The 17,445-nt window shown below is 48.0% G+C and overlaps 1 protein-coding gene across 1 annotated transcript in view; it reads left to right on the top strand.

Moving 5' to 3' along the window:
• Positions 1-442: 442 nt before the first annotated feature.
• The window catches only part of ABCF1 (ATP binding cassette subfamily F member 1), a gene marked incomplete at its 5' end in the record, with an annotated part of 41,606 nt that continues 24,603 nt past the window's right edge, over positions 443-17,445 (top strand). Inside the window, 8 exon segments of the mRNA XM_059837357.1 lie at positions 443-570; positions 2,055-2,114; positions 4,790-4,867; positions 5,927-6,007; positions 8,414-8,539; positions 9,470-9,570; positions 14,981-15,066; positions 16,797-16,936. Of these exon segments, the coding sequence (XP_059693340.1) occupies positions 443-570; positions 2,055-2,114; positions 4,790-4,867; positions 5,927-6,007; positions 8,414-8,539; positions 9,470-9,570; positions 14,981-15,066; positions 16,797-16,936 (800 nt within the window).

The following is a 17,445-nucleotide window of genomic DNA, read 5'->3' on the forward strand; positions in this document are numbered from 1 at the left end:
AAAATCTCTAAAAAAACTCTCAAAAAACCTCAAAATTCCTCAAAAACCCCCAAAAAATCTGTAAAAAACCCCAAAATCCCTAAAAAAATCTAAAATCTCTTAAAAAGTCCTAAAGTTCCTCGAAATAATCCAGATTTTTGGACAAAAAAATTCCAAATCCTTGAGAAAAAATTCTCAAGTTCTTGAAAAATTAAAATTCTTTGAAAAAAATCAAAAAAATCTTTGGAAAAATCCCCCAAAATCTCTCAAAAAAGCCCAAAATCCCTGAAAAAAAATCCCAAAATTGCTGAAAAATCCTAAAATTCTTCAAAAAAACCCCAAACTTCCTCAAAAAAACCCTAAAATTCCTGAAAAAATTAAAATATTCTTGGGAAAAAGCCCCAAAATCCCTAAAAAATCCTCATAAAATCCCTTAAAAAATCCCAAAACGCCTCAAAAAAAGCCCAAATTTGTGAAAAAAACCCCAAAATCCCTGAAAATTCCAAATTTTTGCCTCCCCAGGAGGAAGAGGAGGCTGAGAAGAAGAGGAAGAAAAATCCCAAGAAGGAAAAAGCCAAAGGGAAGAAACAGGTGCAGAATTTGGGGGGGGGGGTTCCACAATTTTGGGGTTTTTCCCCCAATTTTTGGGAATTTTCCCCCAATTTTGGGGATTTTTCTCCTATTTGGGGATTTTTCCCCATTTTTGGGGTTTTTTCCCCAATTTTGGGATTTTTTCCCAAATTTTTATTATTTTTCCCCCCAATTTTTCGGATTTTTTCCCCAATTTTTGGGATTTTTCCACAATTTTTGGGATTTTTTTTCCCCAATTTTTGGGATTTTTCCCCAATTTTTGGGATTTTTTCCCCCAATTTTGGCATTTTTTTCCCCAATTTTGGGATTTTTTTCCCCAATTTTTAGGATTTTTTTCCCCAATTTTTGGGATTTTTTCCCCAATTTTTGGATTTTTTTCCCAATTTTTGGGATTTTTTTCCCCATTTTTTGGGATTTTTTCTCCTAATTTTGGGATTTTTTTCCCCAATTTTTGGGATTTTTTCCCCATTTTTGGGATTTTTTCCCCAATTTTGAGATTTTTTCCCCAATTTTTGGGATTTTTTCCCCCCAATTTTGGGATTTTGTTCCCCAATTTTGGGATTTTTTTCCCCTATTTTTGGGATTTTTTCCCCCCAATTTTTGGAATATTTTCCCCCGAATTTTGGGATTTTTTTCCCCAATTTTTGGAATTTTTTCCCCCCCATTTTTGGGATTTTTTTTTCCCAATTTTTGGGATTTTTTTCCCCCAATTTTGGGATTGTTTTCCCCAATTTTGGGATTTTTTTTCCCCAATTTTTAGGATTTTTTTTTTTCCCAGTTTTGGGATTTTTTTTCTCTAATTTTGGGAATTTTTTCCCCAATTTTGAGATTTTTTTCTCCAATTTTTGGGATTTTTCCCCCCAATTTTTGGCATTTTTTCCCCAATTTTGAGGATTTTTTCCCCAATTTTGGTGCTTTTCTCTCAATTCTGTTTTTTTCCTCCTATTTTAGGTTTTTCCCCCAATTTTGATTTTTTTTCCCAATTTTGGGGTTTTTTTCCCCAATTTCAGGACTTTTTGCCCCCCAATTTTTGGGATTTTTTTCCCCATTTTTTCCCCATTTTTTCCCTAAATTTGTTTTTTTTCCCCCTAAATTGGGGATTTTTTTCCCCATTTTTGTTTTTTTCCCCCAAATTTGGGTTTTTTCCCCAATTCTGGGGATTTTTTTTCCCCAATTTTTCTTTTTTTTCCCTCAATTTTGGGATTTTTTCCCCCATTTTTGGTTTTTCCCAAATTTTTCTTTTTTTTGTCAATTTTTGGGATTTTTTTTTTCCCCAATTTTTGGGGTTTTTTCCCCCAATTTTGGGATTTTGTTCCCCAATTTTTCATTTTTTTCCCCAATTTTTCATTTTTTTCCCCAATTTTTGGGGTTTTTTTCCCCAATTTTGTTTTTTTTTCCCCCATCTTTAACATTTCCCCATTTTCAACCCCCAAAATGTCCCAAATTTGTGATTTTTTTCTCATTTTTGTCCCCAAAACCCTCAGGGGAAGCCCCCCAGTGATGAGGAGGAGGCCGAAGGCTCCGAGGAGGCCCCGGCCAGGAAGGTGAGGGGGGAATTTGGGGGGGAAAACCCCAAAATTTGGGAATTTTTGGGGGTCCAAAACTCCAAAATTTGGGATTTTGGGGCTCCAAAACTCCAAAATTTGGGATTTGGGGGTCAAAAACTCCAAAATTTGGGGATTTTGGGGGTCAAAACTCCAAAATTTGGGATTTTGGGGCTCCAAAACTCCAAAATTTGGGGATTTTGGGCTCCAAAACCCCAAAAATTTGGGATTTTGGGCTCCAAAACTCCAAAATTTGGGATTTTGGGGCTCCAAAACTCCAAAATTTGGGGATTTTGGGGGTCAAAAACTCCAAAATTTGGGGATTTTGGGGGCTCCAAAACTCCAAAATTTGGGGATTTTGGGGGTCAAAACTCCAAAATTTGGGATTTTGGGGCTCCAAAACTCCAAAATTTGGGGATTTTGGGCTCCAAAACCCCAAAAATTTGGGATTTTGGGCTCCAAAACTCCAAAATTTGGGATTTTGGGGCTCCAAAACTCCAAAATTTGGGGATTTTGGGGGTCAAAAACTCCAAAATTTGGGGATTTTGGGCTCCAAAACTCCAAAATTTGGGGATTTTGGGGGTAAAAAACTCCAAAATTTGGGATTTTGGGGCTCCAAAACTCCAAAATTTGGGGATTTTGGGGGTAAAAAACTCCAAAATTTGCGGATTTTGGGGCTCCAAAACTCCAAAATTTGGGGATTTTGGGGGTCAAAAACTCCAAAATTTGGGGATTTTGGGGGTCCAAAACTCCAAAATTTGGGATTTTGGGGCTCGAAAACTCCAAAATTTGGGATTTTGGGGGTCCAAAACTCCAAAATTTGGGATTTTGGGGGTCCAAAACTCCAAAATTTGGGGATTTTGGGGGTGAAAAACTCCAAAATTTGGGGATTTTGGGCTCCAAAACTCCAAAATTTGGGATTTTGGGGGTCAAAACTCCAAAATTTGGGATTTTGGGGGTCCAAACCTTCAAAATTTGGGGATTTTGGGGGTCCAAAACTCCAAAATTTGGGGATTTTGGGCTCCAAAACTCCAAAATTTGGGATTTTGGGGGTCGAAAACTCCAAATTTTGGGGATTTTGGGCTCCAAAACTCCAAAATTTGGGATTTTGGGGCTTCTGGGGGGATGGGAGACCCCAAAATTTGGGGATTTTGCGGTTCAGACCCAAAAATTTGGGGGTTTTTGGTGGGAAACCCCAAAATTTGGGAATTTTGGGGATTTTTGGGATGGGAGACCCCAAAATTTGGGATTTTTTGGGGATGGAAATGCCAAAATTTGGGGTTTTTGGGGATGGAAATGCCAAAATTTGGGGTTTTTGGGATGGGAGACCCCAAAATTTGGGGGTTTTGGGGATGAAAATGCCAAAATTTGGGGTTTTGGGGATGGAAATGACAAAATTTGGGTTTTTTTTGGGGGGATTTTGGGAGTGGGACCCCAAAATTTGGGGGTTTTTGGGGTTTTTTGGGATGGGAGACCCCAAAATTTGGGATTTTTGTGGATGGAAGTCACAAAATTTGGGATTTTTGGGGATGGAAATGCCAAAATTTGGGATTTTTTGGGATGGAAATGCCAAAATTTGGGATTTTTTGGGATGGAAATGCCAAAATTTGGGGTTTTTGGGGATGGAAATGAGAAAATTTGGGGTTTTTGGGGACTGAGACCCCAAAATTTGGGGTTTTTGGGGTTGGAGACTCAGAAATTTTGGGTTTTTTGGGGTTTTTTGGGGTGGGAGACCCCAAAATTTGGGATTTTTGGAGTTTTTTGGGATGGGAGACCCCAAAATTTGGGATTTTTGTGGATGGGAGACCCCAAATTTTGGGGGTTTTTGGGTTTGGAGACTCAAAAATTTGGGGTTTTTGGGGATGGAAATGCCAAAATTTGGGGTTTTGGGGGATGAAAATTCCAAAATTTGGGGTTTTTGGGATGAAAATTCCAAAATTTGGGATTTTTTGGGATGAAAATGCCAAAATTTGGGATTTTTGGGGATGGAAATGCCAAAATTTGGGGTTTTTGGGGGGATGAAAATTCCAAAATTTGGGATTTTTTGGGATGGAAATGCCAAAATTTGGGATTTTTGGGGCTTTTTGGTGATGGGAGACCCCAAAATTTTGAATTCTTGGGGAAGTTGAGGCCCCAAAATTTGGATTTTTTGGGGTTTTTTGGGCTATTTTTGGGTATTTTTGAGGTTTTTTGGGGATGAGACCCCCAAAATTTGGATTTTTTGGGGTTTTTTGGGGTATTTTTGGGTATTTTTGGGGTTTTTTGAGGATGAGACCCCAAAATTTGGGTTTTTGGGGACGGAAATCCCAAAATTTGGGATTTTGGGGGATGGAAATGCCAAAATTTGGGGGTTTTGGGATGGAAATGCCAAAATTTGGGATTTTTGGGGATGAAAATGCCAAAATTTGGGATTTTTGGGGATGGAAATGCCAAAATTTGGGGTTTTTGGGGGATGAAAATTCCAAAATTTGGGATTTTTTGGGATGGAAATGCCAAAATTTGGGATTTTTGGGGCTTTTTGGTGATGGGAGACCCCAAAATTTTGAATTCTTGTAGAAGTTGAGGCCCCAAAATTTGAATTTTTTGGGGTTTTTTTTGGCTATTTTTGGGTATTTTTGAGGTTTTTTGGGGATGAGACCCCAAAATTTGGTTTTTTTTGCCCCATTTTGGGACAGAACAAATTCGGGGCCCTGAGGGATGAGGAGGAGGAGGAGGAGGAGGAGGAGGAAGGAGCCCGGAAGGGGAGCGAGAACGTGAGTGTGGCCTGGGGGGATTTGGGGGGATTTGGGACATTTTGGGGGCGTTTGGGGCAAAATTTGGGACCTTTTGGGGTTAATTTCAAACGTTTTGGGATAATTTGGGATTTTTTGGGGGGATTTTGGGATTTTTGGGGGTTAATTTGGGATTTTTGGGGTTAATTTGGGATTTTTGAGGTTAATTTTGAATATTTTTGGGGTATTTTGGGGTAAAATTGGGATTTTTTTGGGGTTAATTTGGGACTTTTTGGGGTTAATTTCAAATATTTTGGGGTTAATTTGGGATTTTTTGGGGTAATTTGGGATATTTTGGGGTTAATTTGGGATTTTTGGGGTAATTTGGGATTTTTTAAGGTTAATTTGGGACATTTTGGGGTTATTTTTGAATATTTTGGGGTTAATTTGGGATATTTTGGGGTAATTTGGGGTTTTTTGGGATATTTTGGGGTAATTTGGGATTTTTTGGGATATTTTGGGGTAATTTGGGATTTTTTGGTATAATTTGGGATATTTTGGGGTTAATTTCAAATATTTTGGGGTTAATTTGGGATTTTTTTGGGGTTAATTCTGGATTTTTGGCGTTATTTGGGATATTTTGGGGTTAATTTGGGATATTTTGGGGTTAATTTGGGATATTTTGGGGTTAATTTGGGATATTTTGGGGTAATTTGGGATATTTTGGGTTATTTATTTTGGATATTTTGGGTTTTTTGGGGGTATTTTGGGGCTATTTTGGGTTTATTTTGGGGTTATTTTGGGTTATTTGGGGTTATTTTGGGCTATTTTGGGGTTATTTTGGGTCATTTTGGGTTATTTTGGGCTATTTTGGGGTTATTTTGGGTTATTTTGGGGTTATTTGGGGTTATTTTGGGTTATTTTAGTTTATTTTGGGCTACTTTGGGCTATTTTGGGTTCTTATTTTGAGATATTTTGGGTTATTTTTGAATATTTTGAATATTTTGGGTCATTTTGGGTTCCTATTTTGGGTTATTTTGGGATATTTTGGGTTATTTTGGGTTATTTTGGGCCATTTTGGGCCATTTTGGGGCTCCCCAGGAGGACGAGGAGGGGGCGGGGCCGAGGGCGGGGCCGGACGCCCGAGTCAGCAAAAAGGAGAAGAAGAAGATGAAGAAGCAGGTGAGGGGCGGGGCCTGGGGCGGGGCTTCACCGGTGGGCGGGGCTTCGTGGGTGTGGCCTGAGTGGGCAGGGTGGGGCTAAATTGGGTGTGGTTCTTTGTGGGTGTGGCCTAATTGGGTGTGCGTCAATGGGTGTGGCCTAACTGGGTGTGATTATGGGTGTGGCCTAATTTAATGTGGCTTAATGGGTGTGGTTCTTTGTGGGTGTGGCCTAATTAGGTGTGGTTCAATGGGTGTGGCCTAACTGGGTGTGATTGTGGGTGTGGCCGAATTTAATGTGGCTTAATGGGTGTGGTTGTTTGTGGGTGTGGCCTAATTGAATGTGGTTTAATGGGTGTGGTTGTGGGCGTGGCCTAAATGAATATGGTTTAATGGGTGTGGTTCTTTGTGGGTGTGGTTCTTTGTGGGTGTGGTTCAATGGGTGTGACCTAACTGGGTGTCACTTCCTGTGGGTGTGGCCTAATTGAATGTGGTTTAATGGGTGTGGTTCTTTGTGGGTGTGGCCTAATTGGGTGTGGTTTAATGGGTGTGGTTGTGGGCGTGGCCTAAATGAATATGGTTTAATGGGTGTGGTTCTTTGTGGGCGTGGCCTAATTGGGTGTGTTTCAAAGGGTGTGGCCTAACTGGGTGTCACTTCCTGTGGGCGTGGCCTAACAATGTGGTTTGCTGGGTGTGACTGAATTGGGTGGGGTTCTTTGTGGGCGTGGCATAATGGGGTGGGGCTCAATGAGTGTGGCCTAACTGGGTGTCACTTCCTGTGGGCGTGGCCTAATTGAATGTGGTTTAATGGGTGTGGTTCTTTGTGGGTGTGGCCTAATTGGGTGTGCTTTAATGGGTGTGGCCTAACCCGGTGCCACTTCCTGTGGGCGTGGCCTAACTTAATGTGGTTTGCTGGGTGTGACCTAATTGGGTGTGGTTCTTTGTGGGCGTGGCATAACTGGGTGTGGTTTAATGGGTGTGGCCTAACTGGTTGTCACTTCCTGTGGGCGTGGCCTAACGAGGAGTGGATCATCTGGGGGGTGTGTCCAAACACGTGGGCGTGGCTTATCCCAAGACCATTCCCACATACGTGCCTGTCCCTTAGTGGGCGTGTCCTGCTGGGCGTGGCCTGACTCTTGGCCCCGCCCAGGCGGAGTTTGAGCGGCAGGTGGCGTCGCTGCGGGCGGCGGCCATGACAGGGGCGTGTCCCGGTGGGTGTATCCTACAGTGGGCGTGTCCATAGTGGGTGTGACCTCCCTGTGGGCGTGTCCCTGACTCTTGGCCCCGCCCAGGCGGAGTTTGAGCGGCAGGTGGCGTCGCTGCGGGCGGCGGCCATGACAGGGGCGTGTCCCAGTGGGTGTATCCCACAGTGGGCGTGTCCCTGGGGGGTGTGTCCTCACTGTGGGCGTGTCCCTGACTCTTGGCCCCGCCCAGGCGGAGTTTGAGCGGCAGGTGGCGTCGCTGCGGGCGGCGGCCATGACAGGGGCGTGTCCCAGTGGGTGTATCCCACAGTGGGCGTGTCCCTGGGGGGTGTGACCTGTTTGTGGGCGTGTCCCTGACTCTTGGCCCCGCCCAGGCGGAGTTTGAGCGGCAGGTGGCGTCGCTGCGGGCGGCGGCCATGACGGGGGCGTGTCCCAGTGGGTGTATCCCACCGTAGGCGTGTCCATAGTGGGTGTGACCTGTTTGTGGGCGTGTCCCTGACTCTTGGCCCCGCCCAGGCGGAGTTTGAGCGGCAGGTGGCGTCGCTGCGGGCGGCGGCCATGACAGGGGCGTGTCCCAGTGGGTGTATCCCACAGTGGGCGTGTCCATAGTGGGTGTGCCCTCCCTGTGGGCGTGTCCCTGACTCTTGGCCCCGCCCAGGCGGAGTTTGAGCGGCAGGTGGCGTCGCTGCGGGCGGCGGCCATGACGGGGGCGTGTCCCAGTGGGTGTGTCCCGCAGTGGGTGTGTCCATAGTGGGTGTGCCCTCCCTGTGGGCGTGTCCCTGACTCTTGGCCCCGCCCAGGCGGAGTTTGAGCGGCAGGTGGCGTCGCTGCGGGCGGCGGCCATGACAGGGGCGTGTCCCAGTGGGTGTATCCTACAGTGGGCGTGTCCATAGTGGGTGTGGCCTCACTGTGGGCGTGTCCCTGACTCTTGGCCCCGCCCAGGCGGAGTTTGAGCGGCAGGTGGCGTCGCTGCGGGCGGCGGCCATGACAGGGGCGTGTCCCAGTGGGTGTATCCCGCAGTGGGTGTGTCCATAGTGGGTGTGTCCTCGCTGTGGGCGTGTCCCTGACTCTTGGCCCCGCCCAGGCGGAGTTTGAGCGGCAGGTGGCGTCGCTGCGGGCGGCGGCCATGACAGGGGCGTGTCCCAGTGGGTGTATCCCATAGTGGGCGTGTCCATAGTGGGTGTGTCCTCACTTTGGGCGTGTCCCTGACTCTTGGCCCCGCCCAGGCGGAGTTTGAGCGGCAGGTGGCGTCGCTGCGGGCGGCGGCCATGACGGGCGAGGGCGACTTCGCGGTGTCGCAGGCCGAGCTCTCCTCGCGCCAGGCCATGCTGGAGAACGCCTCCGACATCAAGGTGGGACCTGGGGACACCTGGGACACACCTGGGGACACCTGGGACACACCTGGGGACACCTGGGACACACCTGGGGGCACCTGGGGGCACCTGGGACACACCTGGGGGCACCTGGGACACACCTGGGGGCACCTGGGACACACCTGGGGGCACCTGGGGGCACCTGGGACACACCTGGGGGCACCTGGGACACACCTGGGGGCACCTGGGACACACCTGGGGGCACCTGGGGGCACCTGGGACACACCTGGGGGCACCTGGGACACACCTGGGGGCACCTGGGGACACCTGGAACACACCTGGGGACACCTGGGACACACCTGGGGGCACCTGGGACACACCTGGGGGCACCTGGGGACACCTGGAACACACCTGGAGGCACCTGGGGGCACCTGGGACACACCTGGGGACACCTGGGGACACCTGGGGGCACCTGGGACACACCTGGGGGCACCTGGGACACACCTGGGGACACCTGGAACACACCTGGAGACACCTGGGACACACCTGGGGAACCTCAGAATTCACCTGGGGGGATACAAAAGCCATTTTCCCATTTTTCCCCATTTTCTCCCATTTTTTCCCCGTTTTTTCCCCCATTTTTTCCCCTTTTCCCCCCGGAATTCCCATTTTTTCCCCAAATCCCCCTTTCCCCCCCGGAATTCCCATTTTTCCCCCAAAATCCCCATTTTCCCCCCCTTTTTCCCCATTTTCCCCCCATTTTTCCCACATTTCCCCCCATTTTTCCCCATTTTTCCCACATTTTTCCCCATTTTTCCCCATTTCCCCCCATTTTCCCCCCATTTTTCCCCATTTTTCCCCATTTTTTCCCATTTCCCCCCATTTCCCCCCCCCCCCATCCCCATTTTCCCCGTTTTTCCCCGTTTTTCCCCGTTTTTCCCGTTTCTGGCCTTTTTTGCCCCGTTCCAGCTGGAGAAGTTCAGCATCTCGGCGCACGGCAAGGATCTCTTCGTCAACGCCGACCTCTTCATCGTGGCCGGCCGCCGCTACGGCCTCGTGGGGCCCAACGGGTCCGTTTGGGCTGAAATCCCACGGTTTTGGGCAATTCCCAAAACTTTGGGGACAAGTCTGGGGCTTTGGGGCAAAAATCCCAGAGTTTGGGCAAAAATCCCAGAGTTTGGGCAAAAATCCCAGAGTTTTGGGGTTAATTTTGGGGGTTTTGGGGTTAATTGGGGGATTTTTGGGGTTAATTTGAGGGGTTTTGGGGTTCATTCTGGGATTTTTGGGGTTAATTTGGGGATTTTGGGGGTTAATTTGAGGGGTTTGGGATAAATTTGGGGATTTTTAAGGTTCATTCTGGGATTTTTGGGGTTAATTCTGGGGATTTTGGGGTAAATTTGGGGATTTTGGGGTAAATTTGTGGATTTTTGGGGTTGATTTTAGGGATTTTTGGGGTAAATTGGGGGATTTTTGGGGTTAATTTGGGGGATTTTTGGGGTTAATTTTGGGGATTTTGGGGTAATTTGGGATTTTGGGAGTTCATTCTGGGATTTTTGGGGTAAATTTGAGGGGTTTTGGGGTAAATTTGGGGATTTTGGGGGGTAATCCCAGAGTTTTGGGGTTAATTTTGGGATTTTTGGGGTTAATTTTGTGGGTTTTTGGGGTAAATTTGGGGATTGGAGGAGGTGCTACGGCCTCGTGGGGCCCAACGGGTCCGTTTGGGGCCAGAAACGGCGGTTTTGGGCAATTCCCAAAACTTTCTGGCCAAGTCTGGGGCTTTGGGGCAAAAATCCCAGAGTTTGGGGCAAAAATCCCACAGTTTGGGGTTAATTTTGGGATTTTTGGGGTTAATTTTGGGAGTTTTGGGGTTAATTTTGGGATTTTTTGGGTTAATTTGGGGATTTTTTGGGTTAATTTGGGGATTTTTTGGGGTAAATTTGGGGATTTTTGGGGTAATTCTGGGATTTTTTTGGTTAATTGGGGGATTTTTGGGGTTAATTTGGGGATTTTTGGGGTCAATTTGGGGATTTTTGGGGTTCATTCTGGGATTTTTGGGGTTAATTTGGGATTTTTGGGGTTAATTTGGGATTTTTGGGGTTAATTTGGGGATTTTTGGGGTTAATTTGAGGATTTTGGGGGAAATTTGGGGATTTTGGGGTAAATTTGGGGATTTTGGGGTAAATTGGGGGATTTTTGGGGTAAATTTGGGGATTTTTGGGGTTAATTTTTGGGGTTTTGGGGTTAATTTGAGGGGTTTTGGGGTTCATTCTGGGATTTTTGGGGGAAATTTGGGGGTTTTTGGGGTAAATTTGGGGATTGGAGGAGGCGCTACGGCCTCGTGGGGCCCAACGGGTCCGTTTGGGGCCAGAAACGGCCGTTTTGGGCAATTCCCAAAACTTTGGGGCCAAGTCTGGGGCTTTGGGGCAAAAATCCCAGAGTTTGGGGCAAAAATCCCAGAGTTTGGGGCAAAAATCCCAGAGTTTGGGGGTTAATTTTGGGGGATTTGGGGTAAATTTGGGAATTTTTGGGGTTAATTTTGGGATTTTTTGGGTTAATTTGGGGATTTTTGGGGGTAATCTGGCAATTTTTAAGGTTCATTCTGGGATTTTTGGGGTTAATTCTGGGTATTTTTGGGGTTAATTTGGGGATTTTTGGGGTTGGGGATTTTTGGGGTTAATTTGGGGATTTTTGGGGTTAATTTTTGGGAATTTTGGGGTTAATTTGGGATTTTGGGAGTTCATTCTGGGATTTTTGGGGTTAATTCTGGGATTTTTGGGGTTAATTTGAGGGGTTTTGGGGTAAATTTGGGGATTTTGGGGGGTAATCCCAGAGTTTTGGGGTTAATTTGGGGATTTTGGGCTTAATTTTGGGGGTTTTTGGGGTAAATTTGGGGATTGGAGGAGGTGCTACGGCCTCGTGGGGCCCAACGGGTCCGTTTGGGGCCAGAAACGGCGATTTTGGGCAATTCCCAAAACTTTGGGGGCCCAAAGTCTGGGCCAAGTCTGGGGCTTTGGGGCAAAAATCCCAGAGTTTGGGGCAAAAATCCCACAGTTTGGGCAAAAATCCCAGAGTTTGGGGGTTAATTTTGGGATTTTTGGGGTTAATTCTGGTATTTTTGGGGTTAATTTGAAGGGTTTTGGGGTTAATTTGGGGAGTTTTGGGGTTAATTCTGGGATTTTTGGGGTTAATTTGGGGTTAATTTTGGGGTTAATTTGGGGATTTTTTGGGTTAATTTTGGGTAATTTTGGGGTAAATTATGGGATTTTTGGGGTTAATTTGGGGATTTTTGGGGTTAATTTTGGGTAATTTTGGGGTTAATTTGGGGATTTTTGGGGTAAATTAGGAGATTTTTGGGGTTAATTTGGGGATTTTTGGGGTTAATTCTGGGGGTTTTGGAGTAAATTTGGGGATTTTTGGGGTTAATTTTGGGGATTTTTGGGGTTAATTTGAGGGGTTTTTGGGGTAAATTTGGGGATTTTTGGGGTTTATTTGAGGGGTTTTGGGGTAAATTTGGGGATTTTTGGGGTTAATTTTGGGATTTTTGGGGTTAATTTTGGGAATTTTGGGGTTAATTCTGGGATTTTTGGGGTTAATTTGAAGGGTTTTGGGGTTAATTTGGGGAGTTTTGGGGTTAATTCTGGGATTTTTGGGGTTAATTTGGGGTTAATTTTGGGGTTAATTTGGGGATTTTTTGGGTTAATTTTGGGGGTTTTGGGGTAAATTATGGGATTTTTGGGGTTAATTTGGGGATTTTTGGGGTAAATTTGGGGATTTTTGGGGTAAATTTGGGGATTTTTGGGGTTTATTTGAGGGGTTTTGGGGTAAATTTGGGGATTTTTGGGCTTAATTTTGGGGGTTTTTGGGGTAAATTTGGGGATTGGAGGAGGCGCTACGGCCTCGTGGGGCCCAACGGGTCCGTTTGGGGCCAGAAAGGGCGATTTTGGGCAATTCCTGCACTTTGGGGACAAGTCTGGGGCTTTGGGGCAAAAATCCCAGAGTTTGGGCAAAAATCCCAGAGTTTGGGGCAAAAATCCCAGAGTTTGGGGCAAAAATCCCAGAGTTTGGGGTTAATTTTGGGGGTTTTGGGGTAAATTTGGGAATTTTTGGGGTTAATTTTGGGATTTTTTGGGTTATATTGGGGATTTTTTGGGTTAATTTGGGGATTTTTTGGGGTAAATTTGGGGATTTTTGGGGTAAATCTGGTGATTTTTAAGGTTCATTCTGGGATTTTGGGGGTTAATTTGAGGATTTTTGGGGTTAATTTGAGGGATTTTTGGGGTTAATTCTGGGATTTTGGGGTAAATTTGGGGATTTTTGGGGTTAATTGGGGGATTTTTGGGTTAATTTTGGGATTTTTGGGGTTTATTTGGGATTTTTGGGGTTAATTTGGGGATTTTTGGGGTTTATTTGAGCGGTTTTGGGGTAAATTGGGGGATTTTTGGGGTTAATTTGCGGATTTTGGGGTTAATTTGGGGATTTTTGGGGTTAATTTGGGATTTTTGGGGTAAATTTGGGGATTTTTGGGGTAAATTTGGGGATTTTTGGGGTTAATTTGGGGATTTTTAAGGTTCATTCTGGGATTTTTGGGGGTAATCGCACAGTTTTCGGGTTAATTTTGGTGGTTTTGGGGTAATTTGGGGGATTTTTGGGGTTAATTTAGGGATTTTTGGGGTAAATTTGGGGATTTTTGGGGTTAATTTGGGGATTTTTGGGGTTAATTTGGGGATTTTTGGGGTTAATTTGGGGATTTTTAAGGTTCATTCTGGGATTTTTGGGGGTAATCCCACAGTTTTCGGGTTAATTTTGGGGGTTTTGGGGTAAATTGGGGGATTTTTGGGGTTAATTTAGGGATTTTTGGGGTAAATTTGGGGATTTTTGGGGTTAATTTGGGGATTTTTGGGGTTAATTTGGGGATTTTTGGGGTAAATTTGAGGGGTTTTGGGGTAAATTTGGGGATTTTGGGAGGTAATTTGGGGATTTTTGGGGTAAATTGGGGGATTTTTTGGGGGGTAAAAATTCCAGAGTTTTGGGGTTAATTTTGGGGTTAATTTGCAGGGTTTTGGGTTAATTTGGGGTCAGTTTTGGGGTAATTTGGGGTTCATTATGAATTTATTTTGGGTTAATTTTGGGTTGATTCGGGGTGAATTTGGGGTGATTTTGGGTGAATTTGGGTGATTTTGGGGTGATTTTGGGTTCATTTGGGGTGATTTTGGGGTGATTTGGGGTGATTTGGGTGATTTTGGGTGATTTGGGTGATTTTGGGGTGATTTGGGGTGATTTTGGGTTCATTTGGGGTGATTTTGGGGTGATTTGGGGTGATTTTGGGTGATTTGGGTGATTTTGGGGTGATTTGGGGTGATTTTGGGTTCATTTGGGGTGATTTTGGGGTGATTTGGGGTGATTTTGGGTTCATTTGGGGTGATTTTGGGGTGATTTGGGGTGATTTTGGGTTCATTTGGGGTGATTTTGGGGTGATTTGGGGTGATTTTGGGTTCATTTGGGGTGATTTTGGGGCATTTTGGGTAATTTTGGGTTCATTTGGGCTGATTTTGGGTGAGTTGGGTGATTTTGGGGTGATTTTGGGACATTTTGGGCTGATTTGGGGTGATTTGGGTGATTTTGGGTGATTTTGGGTGATTTTGGGACATTTTGGGCTGATTTGGGGTGATTTTGGGGTGATTTGGGTGATTTTGGGTGATTTTGGGGCATTTTGGGGTGATTTTGGGGTGATTTTGGGGCATTTTGGGGTGATTTTGGGGTGGTAATTTTGGGTTCATTTTGGCTGATTTTGGGCTGATTTTGGGGTGATTTGGGGTGATTTTGGGACATTTGGGGCTGATTTTGGGTGATTTTGGGGTGATTTTGGGTGATTTTGGGGTGATTTTGGGTGAATTTGGGGTGATTTTGGGTTCATTTGGGGTGATTTTGGGGCATTTTGGGTAATTTTGGGTTCATTTGGGCTGATTTTGGGTGATTTGGGGTGATTTTGGGGTGATTTTGGGGCATTTTGGGCTGATTTGGGGTGATTTGGGTGATTTTGGGTGATTTTGGGTTCATTTTGGGTTCATTTGGATGATTTGGGGTGATTTGGGGTGATTTGGGTGATTTTGGGGTGATTTGGGTGATTTTGGGGTGATTTGGGTGATTTTGGGGTGATTTTGGGGCATTTTGGGTTCATTTTGGGTAATTTTGGGGTGATTTTGGGGCATTTTGGGCTGATTTGGCGTGATTTTGGGGTGATTTTGGGGTGATTTGGGTGATTTTGGGGTGATTTGGGGTGATTTGGGGTGATTTTGGGGTGATTTTGGGGTGATTTGGGTGATTTTGGGTGATTTTGGGGTGATTTGGGTGATTTGGGGTGATTTGGGTGATTTGGGTGGTTTTGGGGTGATTTTGGGGTGATTTTGGGGTGATTTTGGGGTGATTTGGGGGTGATTTGGGTGATTTTGGGGTGATTTGGGTGATTTGGGTGTTTTGCAGGAAGGGGAAGACGACGCTGCTGAAGCACATCGCCAACAGAGCCCTGAGCATCCCCCCCAACATCGACGTGCTGCTCTGCGAGCAAGGTGGGCACACCTGGGCACACCTGGGCACACCTGGGCACACCTGGGGGCACCTGAGATACACCTGGGGGCACCTGGGCACACCTGGGGGCACCTGAGATACACCTGGGCACACCTGGGCACACCTGGGGGCACCTGAGATACACCTGGGGGCACCTGGGCACACCTGAGATACACCTGGGCACTCCTGGGGGCACCTGGGGGCACCTGAGATACACCTGGGCACACCTGGGCACACCTGGGGGCACCTGAGATACACCTGGGGGCACCTGGGCACACCTGAGATACACCTGGGCACACCTGGGCACACCTGGGGGCACCTGAGATACACCTGGGGGCACCTGGGCACACCTGGGGGCACCTGGGCACACCTGGGTACATCTGAGATACACCTGGGCACACCTGGGCACACCTGGGGGCACCTGGGCACACCTGAGATACACCTGGGCACACCTGGGCACACCTGAGATACACCTGGGCATACCTGGGCACACCTGGGCACACCTGGGCACACCTGAGATAAACCTGGGCACACCTGGGGGCACCTGGGCACACCTGAGATACACCTGGGCACACCTGGGCACACCTGGGCACACCTGGGGATGGGCTGGGATACACCTGGGGGTACCTGGGCACACCTGGGCACACCTGGGGGACACCTGGGCACACCTGGGATACACCTGGGCACACCTGAGATACACCTGGGCACACCTGGGTGGGGGCTGGGATACACCTGGGGGGACATTTAGGGCCTCACTTGTCCCTTACCTGTGTGGAGGTTCTGGCCCATGACTCACCTGTGTGCTACCTGTCTGTTCCGTGTATTCACCTGTGTTTACCTGTCCCAGAGGTGCTGGCCGATGACACACCTGCGGTGCAGGCCGTGCTCCGTGCCGACACCAAGCGCCTGCGGCTGCTGGACGAGGAGCGGCCCTGGCTGTTACCTGTGTGTCTCACCTGTCCCTCACCTGTCTCACCTGTGTGTTTACCTGTCTCACCTGTGTGTCTCACCTGTCCCTCACCTGTCCCTCACCTGTCTCACCTGTGTGTTTACCTGTGCAGAGGTGCTGGCCGATGACACACCTGCGGTGCAGGCCGTGCTCCGTGCCGACACCAAGCGCCTGCTGGACAAGGAGCGGCCCTGGCTGTTACCTGTGTGTCTCACCTGTCTCACCTGTCTCACCTGTGTTTACCTGTCCCAGAGGTGCTGGCCGATGACACACCTGCGGTGCAGGCCGTGCTCCGTGCCGACACCAAGCACCTGCTGGACGAGGAGCGGCCCTGGCTGTTACCTGTGTGTCTCACCTGTCCCTCACCTGTCTCACCTGTCTCACCTGTGTATTTACCTGTGTTTACCTGTCCCAGAGGTGTCAGCTGATGACACACCTGCGGTGCAGGCCGTGCTCCGTGCCGACACCAAGCACCTGCTGGACAAGGAGCGGCCCTGGCTGTTACCTGTGTGTCTCACCTGTCTCACCTGTCTCACCTGTCCCTCACCTGTCTCACCTGTGTATTTACCTGTGCAGAGGTGCTGGCCGATGACACACCTGCGGTGCAGGCCGTGCTCCGTGCCAACACCAAGCACCTGCTGGACAAGGAGCGGCCCTGGCTGTTACCTGTGTGTCTCACCTGTCCCTCACCTGTCTCACCTGTGTGTTTACCTGTCTCACCTGTGTGTCTCACCTGTCCCTCACCTGTCCCTCACCTGTCTCACCTGTGTTTACCTGTCCCAGAGGTGCTGGCCGATGACACACCTGCGGTGCAGGCCGTGCTCCGTGCCGACACCAAGCGCCTCCGCCTGCTGGACGAGGAGCGGCGCCTGCAGGGGCTGCTGGAGAGCGGCGACGACGCGGCCGCAGAGAGGCTGGAGAAGGTACCTGGGCACACCTGGGCACACCTGGGGACAGCTGGGGACAGCTGGGATACACCTGGGCACACCTGGGCACACCTGGGGACAGCTGGGATACACCTGGGCACACCTGGGTACACCTGGGGACAGCTGGGATAGACCTGGGATTCACCTGGGGAAACCTGGGATACACCTGGGGGCACGTGGGGGTACCAGGGATAGACCTGGGCACACCTGGGCAAACCTGGGCACACCTGGGCACACCTGGGGGCACCTGGGATACACCTGGGGGCACCTGGGCAAACCTGGGATACACCTGGGGGCACCTGGGATACACCTGGGGACAGCTGGGCACACCTCGGATACACTTGGGGATACCTGGGGGCACCTGGGATACACCTGGGGACACCTGGGGACAGGTGAGGACACCTGGGATACACCTGGGGACACCTGGGGACAGCTGGGATACACCTGGGATCCACCTGGGCACACCTGGGTACACCTGGGCACACCTGGGGACACCTGGGATACAC

Source organism: Haemorhous mexicanus (genome assembly GCF_027477595.1).
Source record: "Haemorhous mexicanus isolate bHaeMex1 chromosome 32 unlocalized genomic scaffold, bHaeMex1.pri SUPER_32_unloc_3, whole genome shotgun sequence".
Taxonomy (NCBI): domain Eukaryota; kingdom Metazoa; phylum Chordata; class Aves; order Passeriformes; family Fringillidae; genus Haemorhous; species Haemorhous mexicanus.